General features: G+C 53.8%; 4 protein-coding genes across 4 annotated transcripts; 1 reads left to right on the top strand and 3 right to left on the bottom strand.

The window, feature by feature from the left end:
- Positions 1 to 81: 81 nt before the first annotated feature.
- On the top strand, positions 82 to 994 carry MONBRDRAFT_8338 (uncharacterized protein; the record flags this gene model as incomplete). The annotated part of the gene is made up of 2 exons (XM_001745941.1): positions 82 to 675; positions 770 to 994. The coding sequence occupies 2 exons, from the start codon at positions 82 to 84 to the stop codon at positions 992 to 994; spliced, it is 819 nt and encodes a 272-aa protein (XP_001745993.1).
- A 151-nt stretch (positions 995 to 1,145) lies between these two features.
- MONBRDRAFT_25558 (uncharacterized protein) lies at positions 1,146 to 3,856 on the bottom strand (the record flags this gene model as incomplete). The annotated part of the gene is made up of 13 exons (XM_001745805.1): positions 1,146 to 1,589; positions 1,687 to 1,778; positions 1,894 to 1,986; positions 2,062 to 2,128; positions 2,194 to 2,265; positions 2,396 to 2,488; positions 2,579 to 2,656; positions 2,734 to 2,829; positions 2,973 to 3,071; positions 3,154 to 3,231; positions 3,346 to 3,399; positions 3,678 to 3,743; positions 3,812 to 3,856. The coding sequence occupies 13 exons, from the start codon at positions 3,854 to 3,856 to the stop codon at positions 1,146 to 1,148; spliced, it is 1,377 nt and encodes a 458-aa protein (XP_001745857.1).
- A 726-nt stretch (positions 3,857 to 4,582) lies between these two features.
- Positions 4,583 to 5,887, bottom strand: MONBRDRAFT_25557 (uncharacterized protein; the record flags this gene model as incomplete). The annotated part of the gene is made up of 1 exon (XM_001745804.1): positions 4,583 to 5,887. One exon carries the CDS (start codon positions 5,885 to 5,887, stop codon positions 4,583 to 4,585), a length of 1,305 nt encoding a protein of 434 aa, XP_001745856.1.
- Positions 5,888 to 8,830: 2,943 nt separating this feature from the next.
- On the bottom strand, positions 8,831 to 9,613 carry MONBRDRAFT_37127 (uncharacterized protein; the record flags this gene model as incomplete). The annotated part of the gene is made up of 1 exon (XM_001745803.1): positions 8,831 to 9,613. A coding segment is annotated over exon 1 (663 nt), but the record flags the coding sequence as incomplete, so codon positions are not given.
- Positions 9,614 to 17,977: the final 8,364 nt, after the last annotated feature.

Raw genomic sequence — 17,977 nt, 5'->3', positions numbered from 1 at the left:
TGTGCCGCATCACCCGTCCACAGCTTGAGTGGGTGACTCTGCAACGACCGCTTCTACAAAGCCCTTCAACAGCATCACGCGATGCATTTTCTGCAGAGTCTTGTGCTCCCACACTACCACCCCGTGCCTGGATATCGTACTTTGGGGTTGCTACATTTTGCCATTGCTTGCCATCCACCCTATTTTCTCTTCTGCCACTTCAAGATGCGCCGTCGGCTGGAACGTCGCCGCCCTTTCTTTGGTGTCTCGGGCTCGCGGTCGCCGTCTCTGTCCCGATCCTCGACCTCATCAAGTAGCTGTTCTAGCCGATCGGCAAGCCCAACGCTACGCTTTTGGCGCATTGCGATCCATGGCCTCCACATCCCTCGCCGTCTCTTACGCGATAGCACCACTTTGCACAACATGATCACGCTCTTAGGCATGCCTGGACAAAGCGATCGGCATGACCTTGAAACTTTTATTCAACCAGACCAGCTTCGCCTCCTCCTCACCCTCTACCGCCACACACCAGCCACCCTGCGCGAGATGACCCTCGTTGACTTGCTCCAGCTGCACGGCATCATTGACTTTTTGGACGTGCCGCGCTGGCATCGGCACGTGCAGCAGACGTTGGTCCATCGCATGCTTCAAAACCCTGAAGGCACCCTGCCGGTTCTCCTGAGGCATGCCTCTTGGGTGGGTAACGCCGCCTCAAACAGCTTGCTTGAGCTCCAAGTACGCAACCATGCTCACTTGTGCGATGCTCCTACCGCGCAACCCCTTTTCTCAGGACATGTACCCGATGTTGCGCCAGTTGCCCGAGCTGACGGTTCGCCAATGGTCTCGCAATCAACTCCTCCCCGTGCAAGTGTACCGTGAGGCCTTCCCCTGCCACTTTCGCTTTCCTCGAGTCGTGTTGCAGCGTGAGGCCACCGATATGGCTGGCTTGCTGACGACACACCAAGCCCACCCGCAGCCCGGCGCATCTGCTCATTCCTCGAGAAGAGGGCTCTGAGCACTCGTCACCCTCGCAAATTGAGTTTCTCAGAAAAGACCTCAAGAAAAAAAAAAAAAAAGATCAGTCAGAAGGATCACTTAAATCGCCTTTTAAAACACAACAACAACAACAACAAGTTATAACAATGCTTTGCAGCACTAGATCTGCATCAACGATGCTTTGTGCGTTTTTCTGATGGACAAGCGGCGTCCGAATGACGGCGACGACGGGCACGCTCACTGCTGGCCTCGTCTACAATGTCATCCTCCCGCTCGGCCTCTTCGGCATCTTCATGCTCTGGCACGTCGTGCTCCTCCTCCAAGTCTTCATCTTCCCGGCCTCGAGCATCCACTTGCCTCGGTAAGCGCGGGCGCCGGGGTGGAGCCAGGGCCGCATTGCCTTCGGCCAGCGCTTGCTGTTGCTGCTCTTGGAGCTCGGCACGCACACCGCTATCCAGGAATGAGCGCACATAGCTGTACACGTGTGCGTGGGTATGAGCCTGCTGGCGAAGCATCTCGAGCAGCGTCGTCGTTTCCTCTTCCGAGTCGGAGGCTCCGTCGTCCGCGTGAGCTGCAGAAGCTGTTCGCACAATGGAGCGTTGCCACACCTCGACCTAGCGAGGAGAGAAAAGCAGGTCAGGTTCATATTGATAAAAATCAAGCAACTCGAGCCCCCGGGTGCCAAATTGCCAAGCCATCGCAAGACCGTACTGGAAGCGCAAGGTCCTCCACAAAGAATTGAATCATGCGAAGCGACGGCTTGGCCATGCACCGCTGCAGCAAGTGGCAATTTTCAAGCAAAACTACTTGAAGGGTCGCGTGGACAGGTGATCAGTCAGCAAGGCAAAAGCAGTCGCTAGCACAGCGAGCCATGCTCGCATGCCTTTGAGGAGGACGCATTCGTGCATGCCTACGCACATTCGTCGTGGTTGATTCGATAGAGAGCATGGAATAAACGCATGGCGTCCAGCGCTTGATGATTGACGCAGTAGAGAAGGATATTGGATACACCTGCAAAGCAAAGTCAAGACATGGCCAATAAGTTTGCATCAGGATTACCTCACCTCACGCCAAGCTACTACAAACCTTGGGTAGTGCGGCCAAAAAAGTCGAGCGAAACTCCCCCTGCTCTTTGAAGCAAGAGCTCCAGCACCTGCCATCGCATCAACAAGCGTGAGATCAAGTGAAAGGCCTCTTTGGGCTAGCTCAAAGACTAACCATGGTATTCCCACGCTGGACCAGGGTACGAAGAGTGTGTTGAAAGATAAAAGCAAAGACCTCGGGCTCCACCTACAAAAGGGCCCAAAACAAGCCGAGAAATTCTTGAGCCTTGGAGCGAGAAAGAAGCATTGAAGAGGACAAGCGGCCCGGCCGGCCAAGGATAACATGTCGTGTGCCGCATACGAGGAGCGAGGCACACCTCAAATTTGTCCAGCAGGTACTTGACCACAGCCACCCGGTTTCGGTTGGCAGCCGCCATGAGAGGAAACCAGTTGCGCAGAGCCAGCGAGTCCTGGTACGACAGTGGTCCCACGCCAGTGACAAAAGACGGGGATGTGAGACGCGTGCGGTGAGCAAGCAGCAAGACCAGAGGGGGTTGTACCTGGTCAAGCTGATGGTACTCCATCCAGAGCTTGAGCGCTGTGACATTACCAGACGCGCAAACAAAGTCCCAATTGTCCTACACGGCGAGAAATGAGCCGACCAGATGGACATCTGGGCAGCTGGGTACAGCTTTTGACAAGGGCACTGGCTCACCATGACACCGTAGTTGTCGACCTGCTCCCGGAAATGGTCAAGCAGCCAGCGCATGGTCGAGACGCGACCGGAAGCACACGCATGTCGCGTGGCGACCTATTGATGGGTCGCGTGCCAGGCAAACGCGAGGGAGAAGGGAAAGCAATATCAATGGGTATGACTCAAGTTAAACAGCGAGTCTTTCAAGAAGCGCTCTTGCCCGTCGAGATTGGAGGGAGGCTCTCACAAGAGGAGCGAACCTGGATTGTGAGCATGAGCAGAAATTCGTTGGGAGAAGTGTGCGTGGACCAGCGCCGCCAGGTTTCTTTGAGCACGTTGAGATGGCCCATCTGAGCAGCCTAGAAATTAATCCATGAGTGGAACATGAATTGAAAAATGGACGCGGTTCTGGTGTGGTAGCCTCGTCGTGAAGACTCGAACCTTGACAAAGACTTGTTGGAACACTGTTAAACGGGGCCGCGTGTGATCGAGATACCACATGAGCTGCCGGCTATCAATCTGATCGTTTACACACGAAACAAGAGGTGGCGGTGTGGGAAATAGGTGAGACCGGTGGCAAGGCGCGGTGAGCAAGTTGCAGCGTGCGACAATTCGCCGGGTGCACCCGCACACCTGGAGCTGCTCGTGGTAGACGTCCTTCCAACACTTTTCCCAGAGCCCATCATGCTGGATGAGCAAGAGGCAAGGCCAAGCAACAAGAACAGAGGCTATGAGCACGAGACGATGGCGGCTTTGAACGACTTGTGAGCGTTGCGTGCCGGATGGTCATACGCGACAGTGATCTCGCCATCGCAGTGCCTGCAGCCATTGAAAGCGTTGGATCAGCTGCGGGTACCAGGCGCATCGTGAAGTGTCAAAACAGAAACCAGATGAGAGAACGAGTGTGATGAAAAGGTGTCTGTGCCGTGCTTGGCGACCAAGAACAACTGCATGCAGGCGCATACCTTATAATACCGACGAGACACCTGCTTGAGCCGAAGGCAGTCCTCGTAGGTCAGGTGGGGGATAATCTATCCGGGGTCGAACCAGTAAGCCAGCAGCCAGCAGAGGGGAGGTCCAAGAGGAAAAAGGTGCGTACGTAGGCTGTGAAGAGCTCGTCCGGGAGGTGTTCCAGTCCCAGCATTGCGCCGGACCAGGAACACGAGGAACGACCGGCCGATGTCACGGAGTTGGTCCCGCTAGCATGAACAAGCTCCAATCGGCGCCCACCTCGAGCACAAGCACCAAACCCCCGCCCGCCCCCCCCACCGACCCAGCTTGACCCCCTTCCCCTTCAACCCCTTGGTCGGTCCGACGTCCATCAGCAGCCGCGAGCGCCTCGAAACAGCTGTATCGACCCGTCAGCAGCAGCAAATGCTTGAACCCAAAATTCCGAATAACAGCGATAGAGACAGAGACGGACACAAGAGGTAAAGGCAGAGATGTGCAAGGAGAAGCGAGGTAGAAGTTCAAGTTGATCAAAGAACTGCAAAGAGAGTCAGAGAAACACATGTTTTGAGAGAAAACTACAGAGACACAAACGAATAGAGAACAGAGGGAAGGAAAAAGACGAGTCAGCGTATCAGAACGAATCAGGCTGGGGTATGTGATTTGGAACTCAAGACCAGAGCCAGAACCAGGCGGACGGGCGAGAGGAGAGCTTCATGAGATAAGAGGCATCGCAGGGTAACAAGGGAATGGGCTACTATCACTATTAGTGGCGGCTTTTAATTTTATTTTTTGAAAAATCAATTCAGCTGAACTGATGGACTGCACGCACTCTTGCTCTCGAGGCTTGTGGTCATGCAGAGACGACGAGAAAGGGGATGAGTGGCACATTCTCAAGCTAACCATGACTACACGCCGCTGCTCAAGGGTAAAAAATGTGGATGTGCCCTGTGTCGCTCATGGTGCCGTTTGGATGGCGCTGAAAACTTGAGACGTAGAGTGTGTCGAGGTGGGTGCTCATGGCCATGCCGAAGCGAGCAAAATCCATTTGGCCGGGATTGGCCAGCTCGCCGACGTAACCGTATGGGGCCTCTAAACCGTCGCCGTTGCTTGACGAAGGAGCGTAGGCCAAGATTCTGCCAACGTGGTCACCCTGCGCGGGTGCGCCAATGAGCAAAATCTCGTTGACAAAACATAGGCTGCGTCCAAACAGGTCGTTTGGCTCGTCGCTGGAGAGAGTGGCCTGCCAGGTCAGACTCGCATTCGCCAACACGGTCGTGTCCAGGTGGAAAATATATGCGGCCCCATCAAGGGAATTGCCGGGTGTCTCGCTCAGGGTTGCGACAGCTAGTCGGGTGCCGGACAGGGCCAACGAGACCAAAAGGGTTCGGCTTGAAGGGAAGGCAGAGGCGGAGAGTGCCTTGACGAATACAAAATTGTCGCCGCTGGATCCACGATGGTAAAGGAAGAGGCAGTCGGGCGGGGGCAGGTTATCAGGATCACAACGTGCGCCAACCACCAACAGGTCACCGCTCAAGCTGAGAGACCGACCAAAGTTCAGACCGATGGAAAGGGGGCCTTCCACAAATTGAAGCGGGTTAGAATCGAGACTCGTTCCGTCGTTCGAAATGGCGAACACCCAGAATGCGCCATTGTTCTCAAGCTGTCGATCGGTGCGCGCGCCAACGATTAAGACACGTGTATCCATGGCCAGCGCAAACCCCATCTCATCGCCGACTTGAGCGTTGGGTGGGAACAGGTTGACCATGAGACTAAACGACCCGTCCGGGTAACGTCTGTACACGTGCACAAGTCCCGCATTCGCCGCTGCTATGTTGTTTTTGGGAGCGCTCACCGCCACGAGGTTTCCCGCGGCCGCCACGGCAAAGCCCATGTTGCCATCGTAAATGGCATGTATTGGTATACTGCCCTGGTCATAGAGGTGCCGAAACCACCAAGAGCCCGTCATGCGGGCAGCCTGGCGCAAAGCAACTTGTTCCGCGCGCAGCCGCGCATTCTCCACTCGCAGCTCGTCCACCGCCGCGCGCAGCGTAGCCAGCTCCTGCCCCAGATCCGTCGATCCAAGCCACACCCGACTCGAGTTGGTTGACGCTGCCTCCAAATGCAAGTCGCCCACCTCGTCCACAAAAATCTGCGCCTCTTCCCCCACCACCCCGCTCACAACCCAGCCCACAGCCCACAGCCACATGACCCATACCACCGCCATCATGACCAAATCGGTGCCGGGCCCGCCACGCGCTCCTGCTCCCAAAAAAAATAGAAAGTAACACAGGGAGGAGCGTGGAGTGGGGGAGTGGGCATAAAAATTTTCCTTTCTCTCTTCTCTCTCTAAGCTTTATCACCCTTGCCTCACTACATGTGGTAATTTTAGAATTCCTATACTTTGCTCTTTGCGGACCGGCTGTATGGCCGACGTTAGGGTATAGCTCGCTCTGCGTCGCTTCGTCTCGGTCAGCGGCAAATTTGATGTCTCTACGACAGTACGTTCCTGTGTCTCAATGTCCCAGACCGTTTGCACACTTCACTGCCCCAACGCCCCGACGTCTCTATATTTGCATCTGCTTCCACTCATAAAAAAAACCAAAGCTTCTCGATTGATATAATCGAGCGTCAAGGCCGCGGGCCAGTTGGAATGCTGAAGAGGGTTGTAAGACATGACAGGAACAAGAAGGTCCAAGTGTCCCCCGACTCAGTTGGCGGAACACCAGGGAAAGGCGTTGGCTTCGATGTTGTCCTTGAGGCGCAGGTAGGCCGCCGCCAACTCGTCGCCCTCTCGCAGATAGCCCTGCAGAGCTCAGTGCAACACACAAAAGTGTGTGAGCTGGGCTCGCAACGCTTTGGACCGTGTATTGAAGCCCTGCCCGCCATACCTCAATTCTGGCAATCAGGTGCTTTCGGCGCGCACGAGCATCTGCCATGTCTTTTGTGATGTCCTGCAATTATAGTAAAAGGATGAGTATCATTATGGCCAATGCAACGACCGAGCTTGGGAACGACAAGTATTAAACCAGATGGACCGAGATGGGCTGCCATACCAATGCATCAAGTGCCTCCAGAGTCTGCACCATTTTTTCCACGTGGCCCAAAACCTACCACCGCCACCATAACGCAGGGACCGTGACAGCTCTCCAAGCCACGACACCAAAGCATCGCGCAGCCGGCGCTACCTTGCGATGAAGAACCGGTGTCTCCTCTAGAGCCAATTTACGCTCGAGAAACCCCTGTTGGATTGCTGACCGTGAGTTCGAGAGACCATGGACTCAAACGCGGTTGCAAAACAGAGGGACACCTTGCACATGGCCACACCTTTTCGATGCTATCGTGCCGCCCACGTAGATCCCCCAGTCCATCTGTTGGCCACATTGCGTCACCTGGTTAGCCATCATTTCTTGTCACAAGCAGGTAAACAGCTCACTTCAGCGCTCGGCTCGAGAACTTCTTACCGTAATGCGCCTGCACTTTGGCGGCCAGGGCATCAACAGCAGCCATTTGGGCTTCCTCCTCCGGTGAGAGCTATGAATTTGACAGACCAAACCTCGAGGTGAGCCACTGGGCGTAGCTTCGCGCCCCAAGCGCTTGTATCACATGCACGTACCCCTTTGACAATGAGCATCAGCTTGGCTCCATCTTTGAGGCGGGCAGCAGCAAGGGTTTGGTCTGGATCGCTGAGGGCCTTGCCCTTGTGCACAAGCTTCTGTGCTTGCGGTGGAACACCCAATTGTTCAGAGACCTGACATCAACCATCCCGCCAGTTCAATCGATGAGGTCAAAACGTATCGCGCAGCGACCACCGAAACGGGCCACTCACCAGCTGTTGAAGGTCAGCGACCGTTGCTTGAGCGTCAAGTTCCAGCTAGAAGCCGCAGTTAGCCGTCAGACAGGACGAGAATCCATCCCATGGGCAGGGAATACCGCCACCCATGCCTCGACCACAACAGCTCTGCGCCCGCGCACCTCATGCTTGGCCTTGTTGTGCACCACTACCACCCTCATCCTGTCCACATATACGCTGTCCCGGGCACGATCAAGACCGCCTCGCAGCGCCAAAATAAAAATGGCAGCAGATAACATGAATTATTGACCCCTCTAACATGTAAGATGAATTTGTATTTTTTGTATTTTTGTTGTTTTTGTTTTTGTTTTTTGTTTTTTGCATAATTGTGGAAGCTTGCACCCTTCTTCCGCTTATGGGAGGGCACTTGATCCTGCGGTTGCCTGTGAGTGCCTCGGCACTTGTATCTCTGCCCGTGCAGGTGCTTGTACCCGTGTTATTGTGATGCTGAGACAAAATGGCAGGAGTCAGAGTACCCGAATACGCTGTTCGGAAAAGCGCACGTGCGTGCGAGGGTTTATAAAACATATAATTCGATTTAACTTTCTGGCAGCTGGCGTGGCTGGCAAAAGAGAGCCCAGAACGTGGCAAAGGAGCATCCGCCCACTGCAGTCCTGATCAAGACTGGAGCTTGCAAAATGAACGCAAGTTTAAAAAAGGGAAGAATTTGTGCTGCCGAGAACGACGCAGACAAGCCACGAATTGGCATTAGTGACCAAGTGGGCGGACAGGAGAGTTGTTGGCAGCGCGTATACCAACAGCCCGGTCAACAATCGGATGAAAGGTACGCTCAGCATATCAAAGCACAACAATACAAGCCGGTAAAAAGAAAAAATTATCTAGACATACAACACCCAATGGGAATGGGAATGGTCACCAGCGTCTGGTCCCGCCAAGGGTGGACGCTGGGGCTGAGATCCAAGCAGCCCAAAAAAAAAAAATTGAGCTGATCGGATACGCAGGGAGCCGCAGCAAACTGCGTCAAGACACCCCGGCCAAGCAGAAAAGCAATGACAAGAATAAAGGAAAGAAAAAAAGGAAAAACAGAAAAAAAAAATGAAAACAACGGTAAACAGATGGCAGCGGGCCAGGCGAAGCGAGAGAGCAACGATGCAAAAGACTCGAGCGGCAAACGTTGATGCTGTCCTTAGAGACAGCCCCGAAGCCAGGAAGAACATGGACAGGGAGATGGAAACTCGGCATCTCGAAGTGATGGTGGGCACGGCCCACTCACCCTTGACACAAACAGATTTGGAACATACACACACAGTGCGCGAGGCAATGAGATGGGTTTTTAAGCCATCAGGCCCGACGCACTCATGACCCAGGACATGGCGTTCTCCTCCGAGTCCTTCTTTTGAGCGGCGCGGGTGAGTGAGCCGCGCCTGCTCGAGGGGTTGGAGGGCAAGGGCTTGAGGGTCCCGGCGGCACGCATGGCGTCACCAGCCACGACAAGATCCTGAAGCGTCGGGCGTGGGGAGGGAATGTTGCTGTAGGTGGGTGAATCAAAGTCGGTGCTGGGGGAGGCGCCCGTGGTGGCGTTTTGGGGCAAGATGAGGGCGGGAGGGGGCACGGGGGATCCGTGGGTGGAGGAGACGGTGGAGGGGGTCATTGAGGGAGGCGAGGGTTGTTGGGGCGGTTGTTGCGAGCGTCGGGAGGCGGGGAAAAGGTTGTCGAAAAAGCTCATCACCGACGTCTGGTGTGGGGAGGAGGTGGTGAAGGAAGGGAGGGCCGGGGACGGCATGCTGCTGGGTAAGCTGCAGGAGATGGGTTGATCATCGTCGCCGAGGGCATTCGAGTTGCGGGCATGGTTGGCCTTTTGCGGGATGGCCATGGGCTCGGAAGTGGCCGAGCCCGAGAGGCGCAAGCTGAGCGAGCGAGGTCGGCTCTGTTGCGGGTCAGGCACGGAAACGGTGAGCGAGGCCGAAGCAGCGGAAGTCGCAGCCCCGGGGGGCACGAGCAGCGACGACGACGGCGACATGGGCAACAATAACAATGCAAGGTGGTAAGGTGAAAGTGGCAAGTGGTTCGGGGAGTTGAAAGCAGCCAAGACAACAGCTTCAGCGACCAATCAAGATGTACTCCAGCCCGAGGAAAGCAACACCCCGACAACTGGTACACACACGAGACACGGAGACACAAGAGGGAGAGAGAGCTGTACAGAGAGAGAGACAGAGAGAGAGAGAGAGAGAGAGAGAGAGAGACAGAGAGAGAGAGAGAGAGAGAGAGAGAGAGAGAGAGAGAGAGAGAGAGAGAGACAGAGAGAGACAGAGAGAGAGAGAGAGAGAGAGAGAGAGAGATACAAACGAGCGGCAACTTGATCTGGCTGTTGATCAGGCCAAAAACCTCCACAAGAGAGATAAAACAAGATGCGACACAACCAGAAGCAAAGCCAAGAGCAGAAGCAAAAGCAAAAGCAAAAGCCGAAGCGGGAAGGGGGGCAATGCAGCAGCAAAAACAAGCAGTCGAGGGACGGCAGCGGCGGTGGCAGGACCCTCTCGGCGCGAAAAAAATGAAATCAAACAGCAACGCCAACGTAGCTAAACGACAAGGATCGCAGCAGCAACAGATACTAGAAATTTAGCTACATAAACTTCTATGGATATGGTTATCAAATCAACAACAACATGGATTTTAACGACGATAACCTCGTGCCGGCTTTTTCGGTTTACATCAAGACACACAAACACAGTGGCACGCTCCAACACACACACACACACACACACACACGAACGAATCAAATGGCGGTGGAGCTGGCTGGTGCCGATGCCTCAAAAGCAAGGGAGGGTACACTTGGAAACAAGGGGACAAGAGGACCGGGAGGGAAGAGCGGGTGGAAGACAACGGGGAAGTCACAATCAACGAGGGCTGCGCTGCCAGTTCATATGCTGTGTGTTGTTGCTGTTTAGGTTTAGTGTCGATGTGTTTTGTTTGCCTTCAACACGAAAGGAGAGACGACGTACCATGATCATCAAGCGTCGGAGAAGCTTGGAGGCTTGGAGGTTTGGGGATGGATGAAGTGCCGAACTCCGGGTTGACTGTGGAAGGCAGACGCCTGAAGAGCGCACGGACCGATGGAAGCTTGGAGGTCAATGGGTAGCACACGACACGATCAAGACGTCGATCAGGTCACCGAGAAGGGGGCGCTGCCGTTTGAGCGCAACCACAAGAGTTGAGCGCTGACGACGCCGGGCCACACAAGATGTGACTTTTGATTACAACACGATGAGTCAACGTGATGGGATCCGGTGTAACCAAAGGTACACTTGAAGCGTCAAAGAGAGAGAGAGAGAGAGAGAGAGAGAGGGAAGGCAGCGAAAAAGGGCAGCCGGTCGGGCGTCACGAGTCAAGGTATGTCACTAAAAACAAGCGGGAGCGATTCTGTGATTCAAACAGGGCAGGGGTAGAATAAGCGAGGTACAGGTGTTGATGACGACCAAAATAAAAAAGAAAATGGCAGCGCAGCAGACCCCCAATCCAGCCAGACACAGCATCACATCTACACAAACACTCCATCTCTGAACGATATTCAATCCACTTTAAGTCTCTGAAACAGGAAGCGTTTTCAAAGTTGTGACATTCATCGTTCGGTAACGTCTCTGAACCACCACCGCAACCTGACCCTCTCTCTGCTTTTGCTTTGTTTTCTGTTACTGTGACTGCTTTGCTTTGGGTTTTGTTTGTGTTTTCGTATTCACAAGCCGTTGCTGCAAGTGTGGCTGTGGTAAGGCACACATTGGTTTGGTTTAAGTTGGTGGTTGGGGTGTTTGTGTTTGTGCTGGCACGCCAAGCCACGGACCGCGACGCTGATAAAGGACTTGATGCAGCCGCCGGGCCGGTTTCCAGCAGCCGCTGGTGTGATGGCCGAGAGTGTTGGTGCGGTGGCTGGACGGGTTTGTGTCGGCGTTGAAGAGGATTGATCATCACAGGGAAAGATGACGTGCGGCGAACAAGTCATCAATGACACCATGAGCAAGAACTCCTGGTAAAACGAGTGTTATGAACCGCAGACTTGTGTTGAGACTTGTTGTTTTATCAAACAACGGGTGTTTGGAACAGGTTGCCGACTTGAAAGTGTCACTGTAAAGTGCACAATTCGATCCCACTTCGCGACTCGCCATCTGCTCCTTGTCCTCATCCGTGCACGCGCGTGTCCATGACCCAAAACTGCGGACAATATCGTAAAAGTATTATACATTGAGCGTTCGTGTCTGCATGAAAGCATCCTGCACAGCTGAGGGCCCGCACGAATGTGGTCAAGGACTCAGCATCAAAGCTGATACCCCGCCAATTGCATGCAGATACATTCATCATAAGGGTCCTCGTCGCATAGCATCGGCGTGAGCGACACGCGACACGAAACACACCACGGACAAACAGAGAGCAGCAACCTGGACAAAGGTCAACAAACAGCACACAGGGCGGTTTCCCGCGCTTTTTCGGTGGTTGTTGGACTGTTCTGCTTTAGACGTTTGGCAAAGCCCGCCCTGCCCGTTTGACTTCATTCTCTGTTTGCAGAGCGATCGACAAGCCAACCACAAGCGTCACCCATTTCAATTCGTAGGCGCAGCTTGAGCGGCCAGACAGTCACAAAGCGTTTGTAGGTCTTGGATATTGAACAATCGAGGATCCACGCGCCAGCCAACGCTACAAAGAACAGCGGCAGCGCACCGCCAGCGTCTCATCTGCTCTGCATGAATCAAGCCTTGAACTGGCGCCACATTGAGACCCAATGAGAACAAGACAATGCGGACAATGACATGTGAATCAGGTTCGCACCATTGGGATACTCAGTTTGGTAGGAGCAGAGGGTACGGCTTGCGCCCAATAGTTCTTCAATCAGCTATAAAGTGAAGCAGATCCATCGGTAAGCCAGCTTGCCTTTGCAATCGATACCACAAGTAAAAAAAAAGCCTACCTCCGGCTCGTCGGGATCCTCGTCAAGAAGCAGATCCAAAGGTCGTGAACCCGTCTGCCACAGCAGGTCATCAGGTGCCAAGCGCAGGTGCAGCAGAACAGTACAAAAGGCACGGCATCGCGATAAAAGGCTTACACGATCTCTCGTATCCGGGTCAGCACCGTGTCGCAAGAGTTGGTGGACAACCTTTCGGGTGGCAGAGAAGGCAACGCAGACTGCATTGAGCGGCGTTAGGCCGTCCTATATGATAAGATAATCAATATTCCAAAACATGAGGAACAAGTTCTTCGCGGGAGAAAGATACAGTAGAAAACAAGACGGAATGCGGGGAGCACCGACGAAGCGAGGACGCAAAACGGGAAAAGACGAGGGATTGGAGGAAAGAAAAAAAGGACCAGTGTAGAGGGAGAGAGACGGCGCAAAGGAGACAAGCAGCAGTAGCAGGAGCAGCAGCTAGAGGGAAGGGAGGAGGAGGGAGGTATTGAACTGACATTGTCCTTGGAATCAGTAACAGCACCGTGCTCCAACAGCATCTCCACCAACTCGGCATCACCGCTATTGCACGCCCAGTGCAGTGGTGTTTGGCCACCCTGTGGGATTATGCATTAGCATGACGTCCAGGTACAGCAGCATCATCATCGTCATCATGTGATGCAGATGTGTTCCATCATTGGGGGTAAAGGGGCAAGAGGGAGGTCCTGCACTGACATTGTTCTTGGCTTCAGTATCAACACCGCGCTTCAACAGCATCTCCACCACATTGACTCGAGCGTTTTCGCAGGCCATGTGCAGTGGTGTAGAGCCACACTGTGGGAGGATGCATCAGGATGACGTGAAGGTACAAGTATCATCATCATTATCATAAAGTACAGGTCGACCATCACAGCGGGGTAAAGGGGGCGCAAGGAGGTACTGTACTGACGCTGCTCTTAGCTTCAGCATTAGCACCGTGCCCCAACAGCATCACCGCCACCTCGACATGACCGTTATCGCAGGCCCAGTGCAGTGGTGTATGACCACGCTGTGGGATGATGCATAGAAATAACGTACAGGTACAATAGCATCATCAGCATCATCATGTGGTACAGGATAGGGAGGGGAAGGGAGGTACTGTACTGACTTTGTCCGTGGCTTCAGTATCCACACCGTGCTTCAAGAGCATTTCCACCACCTCGACATGACCTCTGTTGCAGGCACAGTGCAGTGGTGTATCACCACGCTGTAGGATCATGTATCAGCATAACGTACAGGGACGTCAGCAACATCATCATGCGGTGGTGGGTTCAGGGTCAAGGGGGAAGATGGAGGTACTGTACTGACCTCGTCCGTGGCTTCAGTATCAACACCGTGCTTCAACAGCATCTCCACCACCTCGACATGACCTCTGTTGCAGGCACAGTGCAGTGGTGTATCACCACGCTGTAGGATCATGTATCAGCATAACGTACAGGGACGTCAGCAACATCATCATGCGGTGGTGGGTTCAGGGTCAAGGGGGAAGATGGAGGTACTGTACTGACCTCGTCCGTGGCTTCAGTATCAACACCGTGCTTCAACAGCATCTCCACCACCTCAACATGACCGCTGTCGCAGGCCCAGTGCAGTGGTGTTTTACCATCCTGTGGGATGATGCATCGGCACGACGTACAGGTACAATAGCATCATCAGCATCATCATGTGGTACAGGATAGGGGGAAGAGGGAGGTCTTGTACTTACGTCGTCCGTGGCTTCAGTATCAACACCGTGCTTCAATAGCGTCTCGATAACCTCGACATGACCTCTGTGGCAGGCATAGTGCAGCGGAGTATAGTCATCCTGTTGGATGATGCATCGACATGACGTACAGGTACAGCATCCATCGTCATCATCAACATGTGGTGCAGGTGTGCCGTCATAGGGGAATCAAGGGGTGGGGGGCAGTGCTGACGTCGGTCGTGAGTTTAGCATCAACACCGTGCTCCAACAGCATTTCCACCACCTTGACAGTACCCTTATTGCACGCCTGATGCAGTGGTGCCGTGCCTTTCTGTGGAATGATGCATACAATATACACATCATTCAGTGACGTATTTAAAGTGTAGTGGCCAATCATGCCAAACGGCTTACGTACCCCTTCATCTTTGTATTGGGCAGCACGTCGAATACGTTGACGGTCCCAACTGGTCAACAGCTGCAGCGCCTCTTGTGGATCTGGTGACCGACACGCATCCCACAGCTGCTCTCCATCATCACTCATGGTAACGGTATCTCTATCTCACCATCCACCACCAATCTCATGAGCCCCCTCCAAGCACAACTCGTACGATGTCGGGTTCCAAAACGGCAGCCGGTCAGTAACCCTGGTTTTTTTCCCCACTGATGCGCCAAGCGACTTGCCTCTGACAAACAGCGCCGGTGATCAGTTACAAAGTGAGGTGTACTAGTTGGTTGATCAGCGCACGTGAAGTGCGATCAGGGCCCTCACACCCACGGAAAAAGAGAAAAGAAAATGGCAGCGGTGCTCTCTCAACCAAAACAACGAGGCCTCACCGAAAGGGAACTTGCCGTATCACCAACAAGCAAGCAGGATCAAGACCCTGCACGCAATAGCCCAACACCTCCACCAGCCAGACGCTGATGCCGATCCCACGACCCGACGCCGAATCGCAGCAGCAGTTGTCGAAGAAAAATGGGCAACTGACTGACACCGACTTTTTGGTAGTGTGTGTGTGTATGTGTGTGTGTGTGTGTGTGTGTGTGTGTGTGTGTGTGTGTGTGTGTCTGTGTGTGTGTGTGTGTGTGTGTGTCTGTGTGTGTGTGTCTGTGTGTGTGTGTGTGTGTGTCTGTGTGTGTGTGTGTGTGTGTGTGTCTGTGTGTGTGTGTCTGTGTGTGTGTGTCTGTGTGTGTGTGTGTGTGTGTGTGTGTCTGTGTCTGTGTCTGTGTCTGTGTGTTGTTGCCCCTGTAGAAAAGGGCCACTACACAACTCCGTCGCTTGATCAAAAGACAAGCGCAGAGCACGTATTGCTGCAAACTGTGCTGCTTCACATGGGCAACGTGTCACAGTGGCTATCCAAATGAGCCTCTTTAAGTTGCTGCTCTTTCACGACCAGCAGCCGTACCAAGCTAATACTTGCACAAAAACAAGCACCAAGCACACTCAAATCAGAATGTAGAAAGACAGGCAGAGCTGGAAAGTGCTGGTGTAGCAGCTCTGCCAGTGCCGTCACCTGGTCCACTTATGTTTGATCCCATGAGTGCTGTGGTTGCAGAGAATGGCCAGCCGCTCCTTTGTTGCATCCTAGCCAGCTTCACCGCCAGCTCGCAAGGCATCTGGAGCAAAGGTCAAGACTGCCGTGGTTGCCTGAATATGTTCCTACAGCTCAGCCACTTCCTCATGAATGTAGACGATTTGACCTGCGCTGCTCTGTGTGATTCCGTCGGCATCCTTTTTGCACGACGTCTGCACGGACAGCGTCGTGGCCTGTCAGTCTATCAGAACTTGCAACTGCTGCAGTAGCGTTTGTGCCTCCTAAAGCACAAATGCCTGGTCAATCCCGATGCCCACAGTCATGTTCTGCTACCCAGATTGTTAAAGTCAATTTTACTCGAGCAAGCTCGGCTTTTAGTGTGGTCATGATGAGGTTGGTGTGGCGGTGCAGTCATTACATTGGTGAAACAAGAGAGCAAGCTTTCCTCGAGGCGAGTGCAGAGCTGGGCCCAGGCGCGACTGCCTGGTGGACAACGATTGAGACGCTGGCAGAGCAAGCGGATGCTTGTGCGAGGCGAGCCTCGTGAGCAGCAAACACAGGCTCAGGCTTGTCGCCATGTCTGCATCGAATATATGGCCAGGCGGTCACAAAGCGTTTGTAGGTCTTGGATATTGAACAATTGAGGATCCACGCGCCAGCCGACGCTATAGAGAACAGCAGCAGCGCACCGCCAGCGTCTCATCTGCTCCGCATGAATCAAGCCTTGAACTGGCGCCACATTGAAATCCGATGAGAACAAGACAATGCGGACAATCACATGTGAATCAGGGTTCGCACCATCGGGATTCGAAGTTTGGTAGGAGCAAGGAGTACGGATTGCGCCCAATAGTTCCTCAATCAGCTATAAAGTGAAGCAGATTCATCGGTAAGCAAGCTTGCCTCTGCAACCAGGACCACAAATAAAAAATTCAATTAACAAAAAAAAAAAAAAAAAAAAGGGCTCACCTCCAGCTCGATGCGAGCCTTGCAAAGGAGCAGATCCAAGGGTCGTGCACCCGTCTGCCGCAGTAGGTCATCAGGTATCAACCGCAGGTGCAGCAGAACAGTGCAAAAGGTACGGCATTGTGGTAAAAGGCTTACAAGATCTCTCGCATCCGGGTTGGCACCGTGCCGCAAGAGTTGGTGGACAACCTTTCGGCTGGCATAGAAGACAATGCAGGCTACATGGAGCGGTGTTTGGCCGTCCTAGATGATAGAATTAATGTTCCAAAACATGAGGAATGAGTTCGCGGGCAGAAGATACAGCAGGAAACAAGATGGGAAGCAAGGAGCTCCGACGAAGAGCGAACGCAAAACAGCGAAAGAAGAAAAGGAGCAAAAGACGGAAAGAACGCGCACGGAGGGCAGAGTGTAGAAGGCAGAGGGAGGGACGGCGCAAAGGAGACGAGCAGGCAGCAGAAGTGGAAAGGAGGAGTGAGGTACTGCACTGACCCTGGTTTCGGCTCCAGCATCCACACCCTGCGTTAGCAGCATCTCAACCACTTTGACGTGACCTCGAATGCAGGCCCAATGCAGCGGTGTTGCGCCTTCCTGCGGAATGAGGAATCAACACGCGTTACATACAGGCACAGCGTTATCAACCAACATGAAGGACAGGTGTAACATCATGGGGGCTAGAGGGGGCAGGAGAAGCTACTGCACTGACGCTGGTTTCGGCTTCGGCATCGACACCGTGCGTCAGCAGCATCTCCACCAACTCGACATAGCCTTCATCGCAGGCCCGATGCAGCGGTGTTGCGCCTTCCTGCGGAATGATGAATCAACACGGGTACAGCATTAGTGCAGGTGTAACATCATAGGGGCTCGAGGGGGCGGAAAGAGGTACGGCACCGACCTTGTCCTTCGCTTCAGCATCGACACCGTGCGTCAGCAGCATCTCAACCACTTTGACGTGGCCTCGAATGCAGGCCCTATGCAGCGGTGTTGCGCCTTCCTGGGGGATGATGCATCAACACGCGTTACATACAGGTACAGCATTATCAATCATCATGAAGTACAGGTGTAACACCATGGGGGCTAGAGGGGGGCGCTACTGCACTGACCCTGGTTTCGGCTCCAGCATCCACACCCTGCGTCAGCAGCATCTCAACCACTTTGACGTGACCTCGAATACAGGCCCAATGCAGCGGTGTTGCGCCTTCCTGCGGAATGATGAATCAACACGCGTTACATACAGGTACAGCATCAGTGCAGGTGTAACATCATAGGGGCTCGAGGGGGCGGAAAGAGCTACGGCACCAACCTTGTCCTTCGCTTTAGCATCGACACCCTGCGTCAGCAGCATCTCCACCACCTTG

The sequence above is a fragment of the Monosiga brevicollis genome, genomic scaffold (genome assembly GCF_000002865.3).
Source record: "Monosiga brevicollis MX1 MONBRscaffold_10 genomic scaffold, whole genome shotgun sequence".
Lineage (NCBI taxonomy): Eukaryota > Choanoflagellata > Craspedida > Salpingoecidae > Monosiga > Monosiga brevicollis.
This window is presented reverse-complemented; position numbering and strand designations above follow the sequence as displayed.